We start from the raw sequence: 20226 nt of genomic DNA, 5'->3' as shown, positions 1-20226 counted from the left end.
CCCTAAACTAGAAACAGTAATCAAAAGTCTCCCAACTGGTGTGGGAAGTCCTTCTGTATATGTGTTGCTTTTATTGGTTAATGAATAAAGAATCTGTTTTGGCTTGTGATAGGGCAGAACAGAGCTAGGCGGGAAAACTAAACTGAATGCTGGGAGAAAGTAGGTGGAGTAAGTGAGACACCATGTAGCCACCAGAGGAGACAGATACCGGAACTTTGTCCGTTAAGCCACGACCTCATAGTGATTCACAGATTAATAGAAATGGGTTAATTTAAGATGTAAGAGCTAGTTAGAAACACGCTTAAGCTATTGGTCAAACAATATTGCAATTAATATACTTTCTGTGTAATTATTTCAGATCTGGGTGGCTGGGAAACGAACAGCCTCCACCAACACACAACCAAAGAAGGCCCCAGGCTTAGATGTAGTAGAATTCTACCAGACCTTCAGAGAGGAATTAAGTCAATAGTTCTCAAATTATTTCACAAAATAGAAATAATAAGGTGAAAAAAAACATTGCTTAATTCTCTCTCTCTCTCTCTCTCTCTCTCTCTCTCTTTCTCTCTCTTTTGTTTTCTGAGACAGGATTTCTCTGTGTAGCCCTGGCTATCTTAGACCTTGCTTTGTAGACCAGGCTGGCCCCTGCCTCCTGAGTGCTCAGAAGAAAGGCATGTGACACCACACCTGGCTGCCTAATTCTTTTTATGAGGCCGTAATTACCCTGACACCCAAGTCACACAAAGACCCAACAGAGAAAGAAAATCCCTTCTGAACAGAGATGAAAAATTACCAATAAAATACTTGTAAACCAGATCCAGGAATACATAAAAAAGATTCTCTATCATGATTAAGTAGGTTTCATCCCAGAGATGCAGGGATGATTCATATGTAAACTGATAAATGTAATTTACCATATAAACAGACTGCAAGACAAAAACCATATGACCATCCCGTTAGATGCAGAAAGGACCTTGGACAAACTCTAACTCCCCTTTATGACGGCAGTTAGAGAGAGACATTAGGGATACAAGGGACATACATCAACACAATAAAGGCAATTTACTGCAGGCCCACAGTAAACATCAATCTAGAGAGAAACTCAGAGCATTTTCACTAAAATCAGGAACTAGACAAGGATGTCTACTCTCTCCCTATCTATTCAATATAGTACTTGGAGTCTTAGCTAGAGCAATAACGACAACCGAATGAGACCAAGGGCATACAAATAGGAAAAGAAGCCAAAGTATCTTTATTTGCAGATGATATGACTGTATACATAAGTGAGCCTAAAAATTACACCAGGAAACTACTACAGGTGATAAACACCTTCAGCAAAGTTGCAGGACACAAAATTAACCCGCAAAATTCAGCAGCCCCCTATATACAAATGACAGACTGAGAAAAAGAATCAGGGAAACTACCTTTCACAATAGCCTTAAAATATCCTGGGCAAACTCTAACCAAGGAAGTGAAATACTTTTAAAATAAAAACTTTAAGACATTGAAGAAGATATCAGAAGATGAAAAGATCTCCCAGCCTCCTGAATCAGTAGGATTAATATAGTGAAAATGGACATCTTACCAAAAGCAATCTACAGATTTAATGCAATCCCACTATAATTCCAACACAATTCTCCACAGAATTGAAAGGGCAATTTTTAGCTTCATACAGAGACACAAAAAACCCAGGATAGCTATAATAATCCTAAATGATAAGAGACCTACTGGAAGTGTCACTACCCCAATCTCAAATTGTACTACAGAGCTATAGTGATAAAAAAATCAAAACCAAAAAAAAAACCCCAAACAAACAAAAAACAAACAAACAAAAAAGCAGCCTGGTATTAGTATGAAAACAGACATGTTTTATTGTTATGTTGGGATGTATTAGGATAATGAGTCCTAATGATATTGCAGTCATTTTACTGTTGTGTTCCTTTAGCAGATACTGCTATTCCCACAGATCAGTGCCTTGCTCAACCATTGTCAGAGAAGCTTCTTCTTGCAGTAGATGGGACTAAGAGACCAAGATTTTGGAATGCTTAGTCCTAAGTGGGATGCCTTTATCAAACCCTCCCTCAGGGCCCAGGGAGCTATGCAGAAGAGAAGCTGGGACTACTGATAAGAGCTAACGGGGGATGGATCCAGTAGAGCTGACTGTGTTTTGTTCTCCTGTCCCGAGGTGGAGACAGACAGTGATGTTCAGGAAGCATGTTACACAGCTAGGGATAAATCACTTGAATGCGGAACAGTAAACATAAAGGCGGGTCTGAACGCCAGCTTACCTTTCTTTGCTTCATCTTCCTGTGGTTCCAGGTCTGCCTGTTCACCACTCTCTGGACTGTGGCTGCCAACAGCTGCCTGATTATTCTCAGGCGCCGAGGGGCTTTGGCTAGTCCCTTCTTCGGTGCTATCGGCAGCACAGGCTGCTTCCCCCTCTCCTTTGTCCTCACCCTCATCATCCTCTGATGGAGCCAAGAAGTGGAGCTTCAGGCCAGTGAAGTTGGAGAGCAGCAAGAACAGGGCCTCGGAGCGAAACAAGCCCATGCACTCCTTCAGTATATCAGGGAGGTTACTTTCTTCCGCTTTCTCATAAAACCTGAAAAGCAGCAATGGCAAGCTCCTCAGCCCCACATGTGAGATCACCCATGCAATCAAAGCTGTCATTAACTTTGAGCTTCTCCCTAAATGATGGCACAGCTTCTGAGCATGGTGAGACTCTGTAGGGCCTGCTGCAGCACATCCCGGGGAACTCAATGCTAAGGCAAGTGTCCTACTGGAGAAGAGCTATGCAGACGCAAGGAGGGCACTGAATACACATCTGTGATGGTGACCTCTACCTTTTGTTTGGGGGGCCACAGCTACTCCATTCCACATCTCCTTTCTCCAAGGCTTCACAGACCTTCGCAAATTTCTCGGGCTGGAAAATAAGCAAATAAAAAAGTTAGCAGCTCTTTCTGTAACCCTCCCTCCTCTGGCTCTGCACAGCAGCAGCTGATTCCTAAGAGGTCCATTTGAATAGTTCCTCTTACATACAAGACCTTTGGGGTAGCTTGAGTTAAGAGAGCTAAGTGTCATCAGGCTATTCCACTAAGGGTTTGAAATTTATTATTAAAGATTTTGAGCAAGGTGGTGGTGGCACACACCTTTAATCCCAGCACTCAGGAAACAGAGGCAGACAGATCTCTGTGAGTTCAAAGCCACCCTGGGCTACATGAAATTGATCCAGTCTAAAAGAGAACCAAAACCAGGTGGTGGTGGCTCACACCTTTAATCCCAGCACTAGGGAGGTGGAGACAGCATATGGCTGGGCGGAGAGAGGAATACAAAGTGGGAGGAGACAGGAGCTCATGGCATTCTGAGGATTCCTAGGCACAGGATTGTCCATTCACTCTGAGGATTCAGTAGAGGGAAGAACTAGTGGCTGGCTGCTCTGCTTCTCTGATCTTTTAGTATTTACTCCTATGTCTGACTCTGGGTTTTTATTATTAAGACCAATTAGAATTCACACTACAGTGTATGTGTGTGCGCATACATGCATGCACATGAACCATTATAGTCCTGGGCAGGAGAGACGTTCAGTGGTTAAAAGTGCTTATTACGAAGGACTCCTTCCCCTTCTCCCCCAACCTGTAGCTTCAGTTCCAAGGGATATGATGCCCTCTTCTGGCCTCCTTGAGCACCAACATGCATGTGTGCATACAAACATGGCAATAAAATAAAACAATAAATAAATAAACAAAACTTAAAAATGTATGTTGTGTCCTGGAGATGTCACATACACATACCTGACAGCAATACTTATTACTGTAATTTGTACATTTGATTTGAAGAGAATTACATAACTATTTGAACAAGAAGGAAAACAACTCTCGGTCAGTTTGAGCAGATGACACCTCAACTACACACATACAACAGGCTATGGCGGCATACCTTAAGAAACTCCTTCAGGAGAATTTCAGACCTTTCCTCAAACTCTTCTTGGATTTGCATTTGGTAATCCATTTCCAGATAAGCAGGGTTGATCCACTCATACAAAATTTCATGCTTATAAAAAAGCAGCAGACACATAAGATCCATTAATATCTATAGCTTCTGTGCTAACATCATTCCATACTCCTCACTTTTTACATTTTCCCTAGTGGTGCAGGAGAATTGTCTGTATTCTGTCAATCATGTTTTAAATAAAGGCTGATTGGCCAGGCAGGAGGTGTAGACGGGGAAAACAGACAGGAAGTGGAAATGATGCAAGGAGAGCAGGAGAATTCTGGGGAGGAGGAAGTTGATTCCTCCCACTCCTGCCCAGATCACCGAAGCAGCAGGATGTGAGTTGCCCCACTGAAAAAGGTACTGAGCCACATGGCTAACATAGATCAGAAAAATCGGCTAATCAAGATATCAAGATGTGAGAGTTAACTAGTAAGAGCCTGACCTATCGGGCCAATCAGCATTATAACTAATAGAGATCTTTGTGTGGTTTTCTTTGGGCTTGCCGGCTGTGGGGCACTGGGCGAGACAGAAAACCCAAACAAGCAGGCCAGGCCTCATCATGTTACACCCTAGCAAGCCCAAAGTACTAGCAAATTCTGAGAAAAATTGACCTAAGAAAAGTGAAAGTTCAAAGTGCAGTTTCAGCACTGAAAAGATCTAACTTTAGATCAGAAAACAGGTTTGCTAGCATATACAAGGCCCTTGGTTTAATTTCTAGTACTGCAAAATACATTAGCTCACATGGTCCTCACAATAGGAAAATCAGAAAAACAACTAAGGTGCTGTGGTGCATAAAGTAAGAATCCCAATCACTTATGCTTACGTCTTGTGGGATATGAGGGTTTCGAGGGATCAGGGGCTCAAAGTAGGTGGGAGGCCTGGTTAACGGAGGACCATGAAACCAGCCACTTATGGATAAACGTGATGTTTCTTCAGACAGGACTTCAGACACCTGCAAGAGCAAGACCAGCAGCACATCAACAAAGGATGGAGAGTGAAGACACAATCTAAGGACATTAGCTAGGTATGCAAACAACCCAGTGAGATAGGAAGTCCAGCAGGAAGTGGACTGACATGCTTAGAGGGTGGGTAAAAATCCATGACCCTAGTGCACTACTTCATCATCTTACAATATTTACCTGGTGAAAGGATACTGGAGATACTTCAAAGAAAACCAGTTTGTTCCACGAAGGGATAAGAGACTTGACAATCTGCTTTGGCTGCAAGTGTTCTGCATCAGAAGAGAAGACATCCGTAAATGGGTTCATTATCATTACCACTTTCAGCCTCATCCAGCTCTTGACATTCTCAAATATTCCCTGCTACCTGTTTCAAACTTGCTAGTCTGCTAAGTGACATGTGCTTCTATTATTGATGAAAGCTGGATTAGCTTCTCCTTTTCCTAGAGTCAACCTATGGTGAGACACTCACAAAATCTAAGCTCTTGTGAGACAGGCTGCTGTTAGCAGATTCACAGGCACAGTCAGAACACAGAACAAGATCTACTTCTCATCTTAATCAGCTTTGTCTCTGGAACAAGTATTTGAAATATAATTTTAGGAGGTTATTGTTAGGACCAGCATTAATTCCACCTGTGCTAGTCACTGTGCTAAATACGTAGTTTCTTTCTTCCTTCGTTTCTTTTGTTTGTTTGTTTTCCAGACAGGTTTCTCTGTGTAACTTGCTCTGTAGACCAGGTTGGCCTCAAACTCACAGGGATCTGCCTGCTTCTCCCTCCTGAGTGGTGGGTGGATTAAAGGCCTGTGCCACTACTACTCAGCTAAATGCAAGGTTTCTACTCCTTTAACACACTATATATCGGAATGGTGATCCGAGGCAATGGTTGGAATTCAGGAGCGGCTACTGAAGGCGGTAAATGTCATTTTACCATCAGTGTCGTAAAGGTCCAGGGTGCCCCCCAAGTTCCTGTCCCAGGAAGGAACCAGGTAGAGAATGAAGGCAATCCGGCGCCCCTCCAGCTCATCGTCATGGCAGAGCAGAGCATCTGCAATCATTGAAAGCGTAATTGAGATTACTGTACAGAGCAGCTGTCTCCTTCTGCATCTAATCAGTCCCTCTGACTGTATTAACTCCAGCTTTAACTGTCTTGCAGTTTTAAAATGGCACTTCTCCTTTGTAAATGCAGCAATAAAACCCATTCAATATAGAAAGCTTTAAACACAACTACTACAGACAGATCTACAACATAGTTACTAACACCCTTTCCACATACTTTTGTTATTTTTTCCTCATATGTAGTCACGTAAAGACTTCCTTAAAATTACAAAGCGAGTATTTTTCCATATCAATTTATACCCTAGGCATCACTTTTAATGGCCGCAGTTACTGTACTATATAGACTGTAAATTTACCTTTTCTCTAATTGCATTTCTATTAGTTCTTAAATTGTTTGTATTTCTTGGCTATTCTAAAAGATGCCTTAACAAATCTTACTGTTCGGGGGTATACAGATCCCTTTTTTCTTTAAACGGCTTTTTCTTATCATTTATTTACTGTGTGTGTTGGGGGCAGGGGAAAGACATGTGGATCAGAGGACAACTTGTAAAGTTGGTCCTCTTCTTCCACCCTGCGGGTCCCAGGAATCAAACTCAGATTGTTAGGTTTGGTGGCAAGTGCCTTTAACCCACTGAACTAAGCCATCTCGCCGGGCCTGTTCCTGTTCTCATTCACTGCCTAACCTAACTTTCTAAAGCCATTTGGTGGGGCTGAGCAAGGTAGGCATCGATGCAGGATGGGACAGAGCAAAGGTTACACGGAACTGGGACCATTTATACACGAAGGGACTGGTCCAGTAAGTAAACAGGGTAAGATAATGGGAGCTGGGTGCTACAGTTAAAGAAGAGAAATCTAGAATAAACCTTGTAGTATTCAACTAGCACTGGAGAAAGCAATATGAATCCAGTTTCCTGAATCTACAGCTATGTAGGTATAGAAATACATAAATGTTATGTGTATACATTTGTGTGCATATGTAGAGGGTCATATTCTGGCATTTTCACTGAAAGGATCTAGGTGACACCCCAGTGACACAGACTGAGTCCAGGCCTTGACTTTCAAGTATCATTCTTCATTAAAAGGAACCGGGGTGTATTCTAGGTCATTCTAGACCTGGCATAGGAAAGAGAAGATAAGTCTTGAAAATTTCTGCTTTGCAGAAATTAGGAAATAAAGAATGATAAGAACATAGTAAGAGGGCCCCAGATCAGCTCTAGAGGTTCTCCTTGGCCAAATCAAAGACAATATAAGCCTCATTTTAACAACAGCAACCACAATGGCTCACTGTATGACTAGCGATTCACAAATTCATGCTGATACAAGCAAACAGATGAATAAACAGTGGGAGAACTTTTCATTACAGTGGAATGACAACTAAGGAAAGCAGAAGAAATGACGACTAGAAAAATATCATTTGCAGTAATTTAACCATATGAAAATTACCCATGAAAATAATTAAACCAAAGTTTGGTAAGAAACATGTTAATAACATAATCTAAAAGCAGCGTGTGCAAATTCTTGGCTTGACTCCTACAAATCCTTACAGTCAGGCCTGGTAGCAAAGTCTTACAATCCTAGGTATTACAGAAGCCAAGCAAGAGTATAATTTTATGACGTTAAAATTAAAACCTTCTTTTTCATTTAGACAGAAAAGGGAAGGTGATGTGGGATTCTTCTCTGTATGCTGTAATTACCATTGATTAATAAAGAAACTGCTTTGGGCCTATAGCAAGGCAGAACAGAGCTAGGCAGGGAAAACTAAAAAGTCAGTGACAAGCCATGTAGCTCCACCAGAGACAGATGGATGCAACCTTACTGGTAAGCCACAGTCACATGGTGATATAAGCCCAGACTGAAGGGGCTGTTAAAAATAACTGCCTCTAAGTCTTCTGAAGCATCCAGGTCCCGGAAGTTCAGGAGAGACCAAGAGGCTGTTTTAGACTAAAGAGGGCTCAATGGACGGGACAAGTGAATGCAGTGTGCCATTCCCAACAAGATCTTTTTGCATCAAGAAGAAATAGTGACAGATGAGCGCGGCCTGTGAATTAGGTGGAACACACAGGCCTGTCGACTTTCTCACTCTGAGAGTTCACCATTGCATGGAGGAAGGATGACTGAAATGTTCAGGCCTATGGAATCCCAGGACTGCAACGTCCTTCATTTGTGCTCTGCCTGCCACTTCTATTTGAGTTTGAAATTACTTCGAACTAAAAGAACAAAACAAAAAACCAAAAAAAAAAAAATCAAAAAACAAAACTGCAAGTGGTAGCTCACACCTGTAATACCAGCACTCAAGAAAATGGACAGGTGATCTCTGTGAGGCTGGGATCAGCCTGAATTATAGAGTGAGACCTTGTCTCAAAGAAAATAAAATAATAAAAAAGAAAAGGCAATAAAGATACATAACAGGTTTTCATATGTAGGATTAAGTATATCTCTAAAACATTTTACCAGTTTAGACTTCTCCAAGACTATATATAATAGGAAACCTGAATCAAAATTTAGTAAAACAAAACCAAGCAATTTTTCCTTCTATATAAAAAGGCACACATATTCCTCCACAAAGTTATGAGCTCTGAAGGGGAAGGAGAAGGCAACAGAAACTTCTGAAGACGGAAGGCAGTGACAGGGACTATAACTATTTACACAGTCCACTTCCTGTATTCACTTACTAAATTCAAGTAAAGAAAGGGAAAACAGCATTAAGGAACTTTTAGAAACATAAGGACAGAATTTACAGCATCACCTTTTAGAGTGTTACAATACGATTTGCAAGTTGGTATGAGAATTTTCCTGAAAATATGATCAATAACTCTCATACACCCAAAGAGAAGCACTTCTTTATCCTTTGTGATGGCTATTTCTGCATAAGCCAAGTCCTTACTAGGAAGACTGATGCTACCTGGTACCCTGACGCTATCTTTCCATCATCGTGGAGTTAAAGCCTTGAAATCTTTAGACGGCAGGGCTTTATCCTCCTTACCAGTGAACTCGTATTTGGCACAGGACATGTCAATGGTTGGTTCTAGGTCAATGCTGGAAACCTTAGAAAGCCAGTCCCGAAAATCTTCAAACATAAGTTTCCTAGAAGTGTAAACAAAGACATCTTGTTATGCCACAGCACGGGCTCGAGCTGGAGCCATGCCATGCCCATGCTCTCTTGAGGTCACAGCTCATTCTAGAGACCTATTCTCACTTGCATGCATGGGGGTCAAGTTCCCAGAGAAATAACGTAACCCTCCAGCTACCACAGTGTGCTGGCCCTGAGTCTCCTGCATTTCATTCTCTGGCCGTTCGACCTACTATGTCCTCACACACCAGCGCCTTTGTGGTCGGGCACCACACCACTGTTACACTACCAATCGCCCATCGTCAGACCGGCTTTCCAGCGGGAAATGGGAAAACTCAATTGTTTTTTCTTACACATTTTGCTTCTGACATCAAATAAGTGGAGTTTTCCCTGTTACCTATCTATTTTTGGAAACAATAAGGACACCTTAAAACTCAGCTCCATTCTTACACAATCTACAGGATTAAGGGCTCAGTCTCACAGGATTGGCCCCACCTTCAGGACCAGTCAGAGGACCAACTCATGAGCTGTGCTGATGGGGTATAAACAGGAGGTCCCCACAGTACCCTCCTTAAGTTGGATCATTTGTTAGGTAATTTTTTAAATACTGTCTCACCAGTTTAATATAAAATGACACAACTCAGGGGTTGGAGAGATGGCTCAGTGGTTAATTATCACTTCCTATTCTTGCATATAACCTGGGTCTAGTTCCCAGCACCCACATTAGGAAGCTCACAACTATCTGTAACTCCAGTTCCAGGGGATCTAATGTTCTCTGGCCTCCGGGGGCATCTACACACATAAGAACTCAACTAAAAACAACAATAATTATTTTTTTTTAAAAGTGATTCAACTCAGGAAGAGCCAAATATAAAAGATTCACAGCATAGAGTCCTGGAGAGAAAACAGAACCTCTCTCCCACCTCCCTGTCACCTTGGGAACTTATGGACGCTTTCCTACATAGACACAGTTGACTAAACGAACCACAGGCCACTGGGGATGCATCCAGCCAACTGTCAGTCCTTCTCTTTGAAACAAGGTCCTGCTTTGGAGCCCAGGCTTGGCTTACAACATACTATGTAGCCCAGGCTAGACTCTAAAACTTGTAGCAATCCTACCTCATCTAACTATCCTCCGTGCTTTCCCTGGAGACTGGAATGGTTAGAGCTGAGAGCTACATTCTTAGTTATCTTCTTGGCTACTGTCCCTTCTTCTCCAGCCTTTGGGGTTGCCCATTACCATAAGCTCAAGTGTGGTAGAGTTTTTTTTCCCTAACTAAAGAGACTCCATTCACCTTTACTAATCTCAACACTTAAATTCTAAATTTTAGGAGCTTGTTGTCAGCAATGGGGATGAAGATCAAATATGCATTTCTTGTTATAAATCTCAGTATCATAAGCACTAATACTAATGCAGTGATGTGCCCTTGATCTTAGGAGAAATATAATATATACACACATGTATGTATGTATGTATGTATGTATGTATGTATGTGTATATGTATGCAATTTTTGAGACAGGGTTTCACTGTGTAGCTCTGGCTGTCCTGGAACTCATTCTGTAGATCAGGCTGGCCTGGAACTCACAGAGATCCATTTGTCTCTGCCTCCCAAGTGCTGGGATTAAAGGCATGTACCACCATTGCCAGGCTGAAATTAAGATTTTTGAACTGTCTTTTTCTAAACCCGCTTTGGTTAAATCTACATGTGCATCTTTCCTAGCTTTTATTGTGTCCTTTCTAAAAATGTAACGGTGCCATGGGGAGGGTAGAATCCAACTGAGAACAGCTCTCTTCACTTCTGGGACATAACTGTACACAAACTCATTTCCCCATCTGATGCATTTTACGCCCCTTTTTTCTTCACAGACAAGAAGCTGGGTCAAGAGTAAGATGTGAGTGCTAGGGGCTCCAGTAACCCTAGTAGTCATTTAATAAACAACAGGGCGAGCAGCTGCAGGAGATCACAAAATGATCTTTCCAAAACTCTTATTTATTTGTGCATGCGTGCACAACACGTGTGAAGGTAAGAGGACAATAGGTAGAACTCAGCTCTCTTCTTCTACCATGTGTGTACTGGGAATTAAAATCAGGTCATCAGTCTTGGTAGCAAGCACCTTTTCCAGCTGAGTCAACTCACTGGCCCAAATGACTTTAAATTGTAATAAAAATAAATACTAAATCAATCACACAATCAACAACATCTGTAGATGTTCTGATGCTAGCAAGGTGTAAATAAGAAAAGTTAATGAATATTTCCATTATAAGCTAAGCTGGTCCTTTGTGTAGAAGTCTCTTTAATACAAGTTATAACTAGTTCAGCCAGTCAACTCTGAAATAAAGATAACTCTGATAATTAAAAACTTTTAGCTGGACATGTGGTACATAACTATAACCCCAGTCCTCTTCTGGCCTGCAGGCACACATGCAGACAGAATACTGTATATATAATAAATATAATTTTTTTAAAAAAATAAAGCATGTGCTCATTATAGAAATAAATAAGTAAATAATAAAAAATAAATAAGTAGAAAGAAAATGTTTTTTTAAAAAATTTTGTACTCCTATTAGTCTATTTCTAAGTCTCTCAGTTTGTACACAGATGAACAGTTTATTTCTATAGCACACTCTTTCCTTTTGAAAACAGTATATTCCAAAGACCTAAGATGTCTTTGGTCATAATAACTATCCTCTTAGACATCCCTAAGGGGAGAAAATATTGCTAATTCATCTAGAAAAATACAACAACTATAGAGAACACTAGGTTTCAGAGATTTTTAAAAAAGTATCGTTGACTTTATTGACAAACAAAGTGTGACTCTTGTTTATTCCACACACGTACTCATGGCTGCAGAGTTTGTGTATGGAATCTTCATGTACGTCTTTGCTTTGTCATGGTCAGTTCTTAGAATTACTTTTACAAAATGTGCATACTTTCAGGTCTAGAGAGATGGCTCTGGTTAAGAGCACCAGCTGCTTTTGCAGAGAACCTAGGGTCAGTTCCCAGAACCTACTTGGTAGCTCACAACCATCTGCAACTCCAGTTTGAGGGGCTCCAACATCTTCTGATGTCCATGGGTGGTACTGCCTACATATGGGGCAAATGCATACATGCAGGCAAAACACTCATAAACACAATAATTTTTTTGTTTGTTTTTGTTTTTGTTTTTCTAGACAGGGTTTCCCTGTGTAGCTTTGGAGCCTGTCCTGGAACTCACTCTGTAAACAAGGCTGGTCTCGAACTCACAGAGATCCACCCGCCTCTGCCTCCCAAGTGCTAGGATTAAAGGTGTGCACCACCAATGCCCGGCTAATAATTATTTAAATGCATACTTTTAAGTGTTTGATACATCATCTTCTAAAGGACTGAAGTGATGAAAATGTATCTATTTGGTCAAGGGAGTTCTAATTTTCATCACTTCCTAGTTTCATGAGCAGACAATGCTGTCTCCATTGTTACTTTGTTTCCTTCACAACAAAAAAAGACAAACATTTTATTATTAAGAATTTGAAGCCAGGGGCTGGAGAGATGGCTCAGTGGTTAAGAGCATTGTCTGCTCTTCCAAAGGTCCTGAGTTCAATTCCCAGCAACCACATGGTGGCTCACAACCATCTGTAATGAGGTCTGGTGCCCTCTTCTGGTCTGCAGACATACACACAGAATATTGTATACATAATAAATAAACAAATATTTAAAAAAAAAAAAGAATTTGAAGCCAGGAATGGTGACTCATGTTTGTAATCCCAGCATTTGGTAATCTGAGGCAGGAGGACTTCTGTGACCTTCAGGCCAACCTGAGCAACATACATAGTATATCCTAGGCCTGCCTGAGATCCTAACCACAAGGACGGGAAAAAAAGAAGGAAGAGAGGGAAGGAGGAAGGAGGAAAGATGAAAGAAAGAACGGAGGGAGGGAGGGAGGGACGGTGGGAGGGAGGGAGGAAGGAAGGAAGGATGATCAAGCGATTAAGCAAGCAATCCAACTTGAATTTGTATCTTTGTTGGGTTGTCTTGAAGAAGTTACTTAAGTTTCTTAGGGTTTATTTCTTCCTTTACCAAATGCAATCATGTCAACAAAGATTGGATGAATTAACATTTAAAGCACTCAGTGCTCTGCCTAACATACATCTGGCACCCAACAAATATGATTTGCTTACCTTAAAGCTGAGATATGAGGCTCTTTGCTCTTCTTCAAATCATCAGACTTCATCATAGAAGAAAAAAAGGATTTCCTTGTTACATCTTGTTACAGTATATGGATGCAAAGAACAACAGTGAGGACTCTGGTAGAACATGGTGGCTAAGCGCCTAGACTGAAGAGAACTAATAGGTCTGACACATGACCCCTTTATCTTGCAGCTATGATGTGGGTAGGTGACTTAGTATCTTTGCACGTTATTCATTCAGCAAATACTGAAGTAGTTACTACAGAGAAGCTTACATTTGTTGAAGGAGACATACAGTAAACATAAAATGTAATTTATTAGCATAAAGGTGACAAGTGCATAAGAAAAGACAACAGAGAGAGAGGAGTGGGCAGTGCTGAGAATAGGAAAGGGTCTGCAATTATGAGTAGGTGAGCCACGGTAGACGTCAGTGAGGAAAAGCGAAATTTATGCAAAATACTGAGGCGAGACTAAGCGGCTAGGGGAAATGCAAATGGGAGAGCAACAGGTGGCGATCAAGGGTCTGATGGGGGCACTGTCGGCCCACAGCCAATAATGTACTGTGGCTTTTACCCAAGGAAAAGAAGAGTCATTAGTTTTCAAGCAAAGGAGGGACATGAGGTAATATCTTAAGAGAAAAAGCCCCATAGTACAGAATCTAGCATTTTAATCACTTAAAAGTATATAATTCCATGGGTTTCACACATTCATTATGCAGTCAAACATGCTACATAAGTCCATAATTTAACAGTACAAAATAAAATCTAGTATCTACTAGACAGTTGAGGTCCATCTTTTCTACTACCAGCTCCTAACAAACATCACCCTATTTCTTGTTTCTATGGGCCTATCTGCCTTTTCTGGACATTTAAAAGAAATCATATAATATACAACACTTTGAGTTTGGCTTATTTTATACATTTATTTATATTTATTATAAGCAGTAATTGTATGTGTATTACTGTATGTGAAAGTGTAGGTATGGCTGTGCCATGCGCACATGTGAAGGTCACAGGACAACATCTGGGTTCAGTTCTCTTTTTTCCACTTTGCTGAGGAAAAGTCTCTCTTGTTCCTACTGCACTGCATACTTCTAACTGGCCCACAAGCTTCTTGTCTGTACCTCCTGTCTCACCAGAGGCTGAAATTACAGATGCTTGTGACCATAGCTCGCTTTTTTAAGTGGGTTCTGAACTCAGTGGTAACCATCTCAGTGGTCCCAGAGCCACACTGGCTTCCATACTTAGCAAAATGTTTCTAAGGTTCGTCCATGTTGCAGCTCTGACTTACTTTTTATGATCAAACCATATCCACTAGATGGGCAAACTGCATTTTGTTTACTCATCCATCCGTGGGTAATGTCTGGTTGCTCCTATAACAGTGCTTCCATGAACATCTGTGAGCAAGTTTTTTTTTAAAAAAAAAATATTTATTTATTTGCTTATTATATATACAGTATTCTTTCTTCAGTCCAAAAGAGGGCACCAGGCCTCATTTCAGATGGTTGTGAGCCACCATGTGGTTGCTGGGAATTGAACTCAGGACCTTTGGAAGAGCAGGCAATACTCTTAACCTCTGAGCCATCTCTCCAGCCCCCTGTGAGCAAGTTTTTATGTGGGCATATATTTTCCAATTCTCTCGAATTCACTTACATGAAAAGAACAAAATGGTGACAGTTCTAGAAGCAGGTGGAGGTAAGAGACTAGCTAACACACTGAAACAACATCACAGTGAGACAGCTTGGGAGGCGACTGCTGTTGATGCTGGAAGTGTAGCAAGTGTTCTGAGAGGCAGTGAAGAAAGTGTCCTCAGTGGATGGGACATGAGGGGTGAACACGGAATTAAGAATGACTCATTTTGGGCTCGAGAGGCGGCTCAGAGGTTAAGAGCACTGGCTGCTCTTCCAGGGGTCCTAGTTCAGGTCCCAGCAACCACCAGGGGGCTCACAACCATCTGTAATGAGGTCTGGTGCCCTCTTCTGGCATGTAGGCATACATGCTAGCAGAACACTGTAAGCATAATAAATCTAAAATAAAAAGAATGGCTCATTTTGATCTGAGGTTGAGAGGAACAACAGAATTAGAGGAGGGAGATTAGGAGTTTAGTGTTGAATGTACGCCTGAGACTCCTCCTAGACATCCAAGGAGACAGAAAGCCATGAGACTGCATGGAAATCTGTACTCAATCTTAATTCAGGGATCAAAGCCTAGAGTATTCTGGCATTAAGACGGCCTCATCAGGAAGTTGGTTATGTGAACTGGTAAGATGGCTAGGTGTGTAAAAGTACTTGTGTGCAAATATGCTGACCAGTTTGATACTCAGAACCTACATAAAGGTGGAAAGAGAGGATCATGGTGTTCCACATAGTTGTCCTCTGACTGTCCCTCCCACCATGCCCTTCCAATAAATTAATTAACAAAAAATGTTGGTTATAAGGGGAAGACTTAGCAAAGAAAATTAAGAGAAAGTGCTCTATAATAAAGAGGGAAAATTAAGAGTGTATGTGTTGGGCTGGAGAGATGGCTCAGCGGATAAGAGCACTGGCTACTCTTCCAGAGGTCCTGAGTTCAATTCCCAACAACCGTAGGGTGGCTCATAACCATCCATAAAGAGAGCCAGTGACCCCTTCTGGACTGCAGGCAGAACCCTGTATGCATAATACATACATCTTTTTTTCTTTTTAAAGGAGAGAGTATGTGTAATAGTTTGAATGAGAATGGCTGATATAGGCTGATATATTTAAATGCTTAGTTCCCAGTTGGTGGACTACAGGGAAGGATTAGGAGGTGTGGTCTTGTCAGAGGAAATGTGTCCCTGGGAATGGATGTTGATGGCTCAAAAGCTCACACCATTTCTATAGTGGATGAAATCTGAGTTTTCAGCTACGGCTCCAGCACCATGCCTGTCTGCCTGCTGCCATGCTCCCCACTATGACGGGCATGGACTCTAATTTCCTGGACCTGTAAGCCCCCATTAATGCTTCCTTCTATAATATGCCTTGGTCATGATGTCTCTTCACAGCAATAGAAAAATAACTAAGGCAGCATAGTATCCTGAAAGGAAGATGAAAATATGGCTTTAGGAAGGAGGAGGAGTGCAAATGCTTCCAAAAGATCAAGGATTCTTTGCCTCTGAAGCATAGTAGGTGTTGTGTCGGTCATAAAACATATGTACAAGGTCTACACATTAGAGTAGGATGCTGTCAGCTGACCAGATGACCAGCTCTAACATAAAAGAATCAGATGTTAGTAGTCTCTTATTCGAGATAAAATCTAAGGGGAAAGGCAAAGAAAGCAAAGATAATTTTTCATCTACTTCATCATTTTTGAATTTTCAAAATATTTTGATTTTATTTTATGAGTATGGATGCTTTGTCTGCATGTAGGTCTGTGTATCACATGGGCCCTTAAAGGATAGCAGAGGGTGCTGGATTTCCTGCGAGTGGAGTTATAGATGGGTGTGGGCAGCCATGTGGGTGCTGTGACTGGAACGCAGGTCCACTGGAAGGGGAGTCAGTGCTCTCAACTGCTAAGCTCCCTTTCCAGCCCTTTGTGGAATTTTTAAACTCTTGACAGCCTATGAGAGTGAGTGGTCCCTGTACTAAGATGACCCCACACTGATGACACCAGTGGTTTGTATCTCTGTGCTAGACAGGGATCTCTCCCCGTACCTCCCTACAAGATTTCTCTGTGTGTAGCCCTGGCTGTCCTAAAACTTGCTCCGTAGACCAGGCTGGTCTGAATTCACCTGCCTCTGCCTCTTGAGTGCTGGGATTAAAGGTTTGTGCTTTCACCACCTAGTAAGGGCTGCCTTCTAAGAGTAGAAAAAAAAATTGCTGATTTCAAGATAGCCTTTTTAAAAACTAAATTATACTGTCTACCAGAAAAGAATGGGGAGTTGGGGTACAACTCAGTGACAGAGTGTGTGCTTAGTGGACACAAGGTTTTGGGATCAAAACAGCACACCTACTCCCCAGAGGAACAAAATCATTCTTCCTTTCTGCTAGATACACTGTGATGCAGAATACTTTAGCTGCAGCATATCAAGCCACAAAAGCAAAGACTTCACCCCCCCCCACTTGTTTATTATATACTCACTCACTAGCTTAAAGCATTGACTATCCTGTCACTATCATCTCCATTACCTTAGATGTTGGAGGGCAGAAGTTGCCAAAAACCTCCCTTAAATCCACTGTAACAACTCCCTCATAATCCTAACAGCCAACACCCAGTAAGCTGCTTATGTTAAAGGAATGAATATCAATGTCAAGGTGAAGGCTCTTGAAAACAAACCTAATCGAGAGCCTTGAGTGTTAAAAACAATGAATTTAAAAAATGAAATTAGAGGTATGTATTTGTATCTGGCTGTGAGCATGTGCAGATAGGTGCTCTTGGAGGTTGGTGAACCTCGTGATAGGTCCTAGGACCTGAACCTGGGTCCTCTGGAAGAGCAGCAGTCATGAATGGTTTTCCAGCCAAGGACTGTCTGAGGAGGAAGAGCTAAAGTAACAGGAATAAATACCTGCTGGAACTTATACAAATCATTGTACTTTTCATGGAAGTCCAGGCTCAAAAGCTCCTTCTGAAGTCCTTCCAGGAAGTCTTGGCTTTGGATGAAGTTTGGGATTACGCAGTGAAGAAAAGGATCCATGTCCAAGACAATAGCTTCTGTTGGAAGAAAAATATTTCCCTTGTCTTTCTTCTCCTCCATATTATACCAGGTGACATGACCGAATACAAAGAGAGACAATCAGGAGTTTGAGGAACCTAATATTTTGGGAAACCTAAGATTCAGAGAGAAATCATAAATTGTGTCCATTTCTTCACTCATTCAAGACTGTCTTTCTCAGATGCTGGGCTTACATGCCGGTTTTTAATGCACGGAGTGGATAGCGCTAATGGAAGTTCTTGTTTTTGTCTTTGGTTTTGTTTATTTGCTTTGATTTTGGTTTTTCCAGACAAGGTTTCTCTGTGTAACAGTCCTGTCCTGGAACTTGCTTTGGAGACCAGGTTGGCCTCAAACTCAGAGATCTGCCTGCCTCTGCCTTCTGAGTGCTGGGATTAAAGGCATGCGCCACCACCGCTCAGCAGCTTATTTTGTTGTTGTTGTTTTAAGATTTTTAGTTTACCGATTCTTGCATCAGTGTATTTTTGATTCTTTTTTAAAGATTTATTTATTAGGCATACAGTGTTCTGTCTGCATGTATCCCTGCCAGCCAAAAGAGGGCACCAGATCTCATTATAGATGGTTGTGAGTCACCATGTGGTTGTGGGAATTGAACTCAGGCCTCTGGAAGAGCAGCCAGTGCTCTTAACCTCTGAGGCGTCTCTCCACCCCTCTACCCCAACCCCAACCCATCACACTTTAGATTCTTAGCTCATTTTCTCCAGAGCCATGTGGCTGGCCATTTTCTCTTCAATCTTGTTCTCACTTTCCCAAACTTTTCTGTGGGAGGAAGAGACTGCGTTTTAAAAAAGAAATAGGTCGTGCGGTAGTGGAGCACACCTTTAAACCCAGCACTCGGGAGGCAAAGGCAAGTGGATCTCTGTGACTTCGAGGCCAGCCTAGTCTACATAGCGAGATCCAGGACAGGCTCCAAAGCTACAGAGAAACCCTGTCTCAAATCCCCACTCCCCCCCCCCAAAAAAAAAGAAAAAGAAAGAATTATCAGTTGATTTCTAACCTTCTAATTAATTTCACCTCCACTAGATTATCAGTCTATGACTAACAACCAATCCTGACCTCATAAGAGCCTGGCCCAGTGGTGCTTTACAGGAATTGTCCCATTTACCTTCTCATTATTCTTCTATTGAGGAATAGATACTTGTCACTATACCTATGCAACAAATGAGGAAACTGAGAAGTCTCTATGCACACCCAGAGCTTGCATTTTAAACACTAAGCTCTCACCTTCTCTCTGCGTCCAGCGAGCCCAGGATTCGACTCTTTAAAGCACTCAAACGAAACAAACAAACAAACAAGAAAACAAAACCAAAAAAAAAAAAAATGACAGACTTGGGGAGAAAATTCAAGACACACCCAGCAGATTCGCACTGTATTTATAAGTTGTATAAATAAATTGTAGCTAAGTCTGGAACGAAGGTTCCTTTCAGGATCCTTTCGTTTCATGCGTCACATAACCCAGTGACAACGCACGTGAAAACTGGTACCTTCAGGTACTAGCTATTCCGCAGTTCTCAATGTCTGTGCTGGTAGAGCGTGAGGCGACACTTGCTAGATGTTTACTGGTTCTCAGGGAAACGCTAATGAATGTCTACACGCGTTAGTCTTCTCAATCCTACCTTTCCGAGGGGAATTCTATCAACGATGCCGTTTTATAAAAGAAACTGACGCTTAAGCAAAGTTAAATGCACTGCCCAATGACGTACAACCAGCAGATTCTATAAGTGACCCCTGATTCTAGAACTCAACCCTGAGTTTACTTCCCCACACTCCCAGGTCTATATTTTCCTCCCGAGGCTGGTCCAATCAATCGAATTTGGAAAGAACCGAGGAGCAGTCGGGGCCGGAGTCGGAGGTGGCTAATGGTCCTTCCCACGCCTCTCCTCCCGGCCGCTCCTCCCTCACAGCACCCCATTACCATGGCTGAAGGGCGTCCGGTGGTTCCAGGCTTCAGCCACCTGCTTCCTCACTGTTTCTTCCGTGACAGCGTCCGAAAACTCCGCTGCCACCTGCTTCTTTCCCTTCTTCATTGGCCGCGCTGGGCCAGGATCAGCGGGCCGCTTCCCGTTCATCTCCTCACCGTGCACTGAACCACGATCAGGGAAGTCAAGACGCTACTTCCCTCCAGAAACTACAGTTCCCGAAATGCCTCACTCCCTAGTCCCAGCATCACCCAATGGGAAGGCATCAAAGAATAAGAAGGCCAGACCTATACATAATTAACCAATGGAAGGTCAACATACTGCGCCATCCTGCCGGCGATTGGCCAAGTCGTGGCGGTGGCCTGCCCCCTTTCACACA

General features: G+C 42.1%; 1 protein-coding gene across 3 annotated transcripts in view; it reads right to left on the bottom strand.

Moving 5' to 3' along the window:
* Positions 1-20226, bottom strand: part of Ogfod1 (2-oxoglutarate and iron dependent oxygenase domain containing 1) — a 59070-nt gene that overhangs the window by 9449 nt on the left and 29395 nt on the right. Inside the window, exons 1-10 of one of the 3 annotated variants that reach the window (XM_087900442.1) lie at positions 19844-20056; positions 17764-17909; positions 13234-13280; positions 8990-9090; positions 5879-5995; positions 5130-5221; positions 4814-4942; positions 3934-4047; positions 2841-2920; positions 2286-2599 (exon numbers count right to left, since the gene is read on the bottom strand). In XM_087900442.1, coding sequence (XP_087756568.1) covers positions 2286-2599; positions 2841-2920; positions 3934-4047; positions 4814-4942; positions 5130-5221; positions 5879-5995; positions 8990-9090; positions 13234-13280; positions 17764-17909; positions 19844-19997 — 1294 coding nt within the window. In that variant the 5' untranslated portion in view covers positions 19998-20056. Of the gene's footprint in view, positions 1-2285; positions 2600-2840; positions 2921-3933; positions 4048-4813; positions 4943-5129; positions 5222-5878; positions 5996-8989; positions 9091-13233; positions 13281-17763; positions 17910-19843; positions 20057-20226 lie in introns of those variants that run through there. The other 2 variants (XM_087900443.1, XM_087900444.1) reach the window with 2 other exon arrangements.

This window comes from Myodes glareolus, chromosome 22 (genome assembly GCF_982192425.1).
Source record: "Myodes glareolus chromosome 22, mMyoGla1.1, whole genome shotgun sequence".
Taxonomy (NCBI): domain Eukaryota; kingdom Metazoa; phylum Chordata; class Mammalia; order Rodentia; family Cricetidae; genus Myodes; species Myodes glareolus.
Note: the sequence above shows the minus strand (reverse complement) of the source record. Positions and strands in the feature narration are given on the sequence as shown.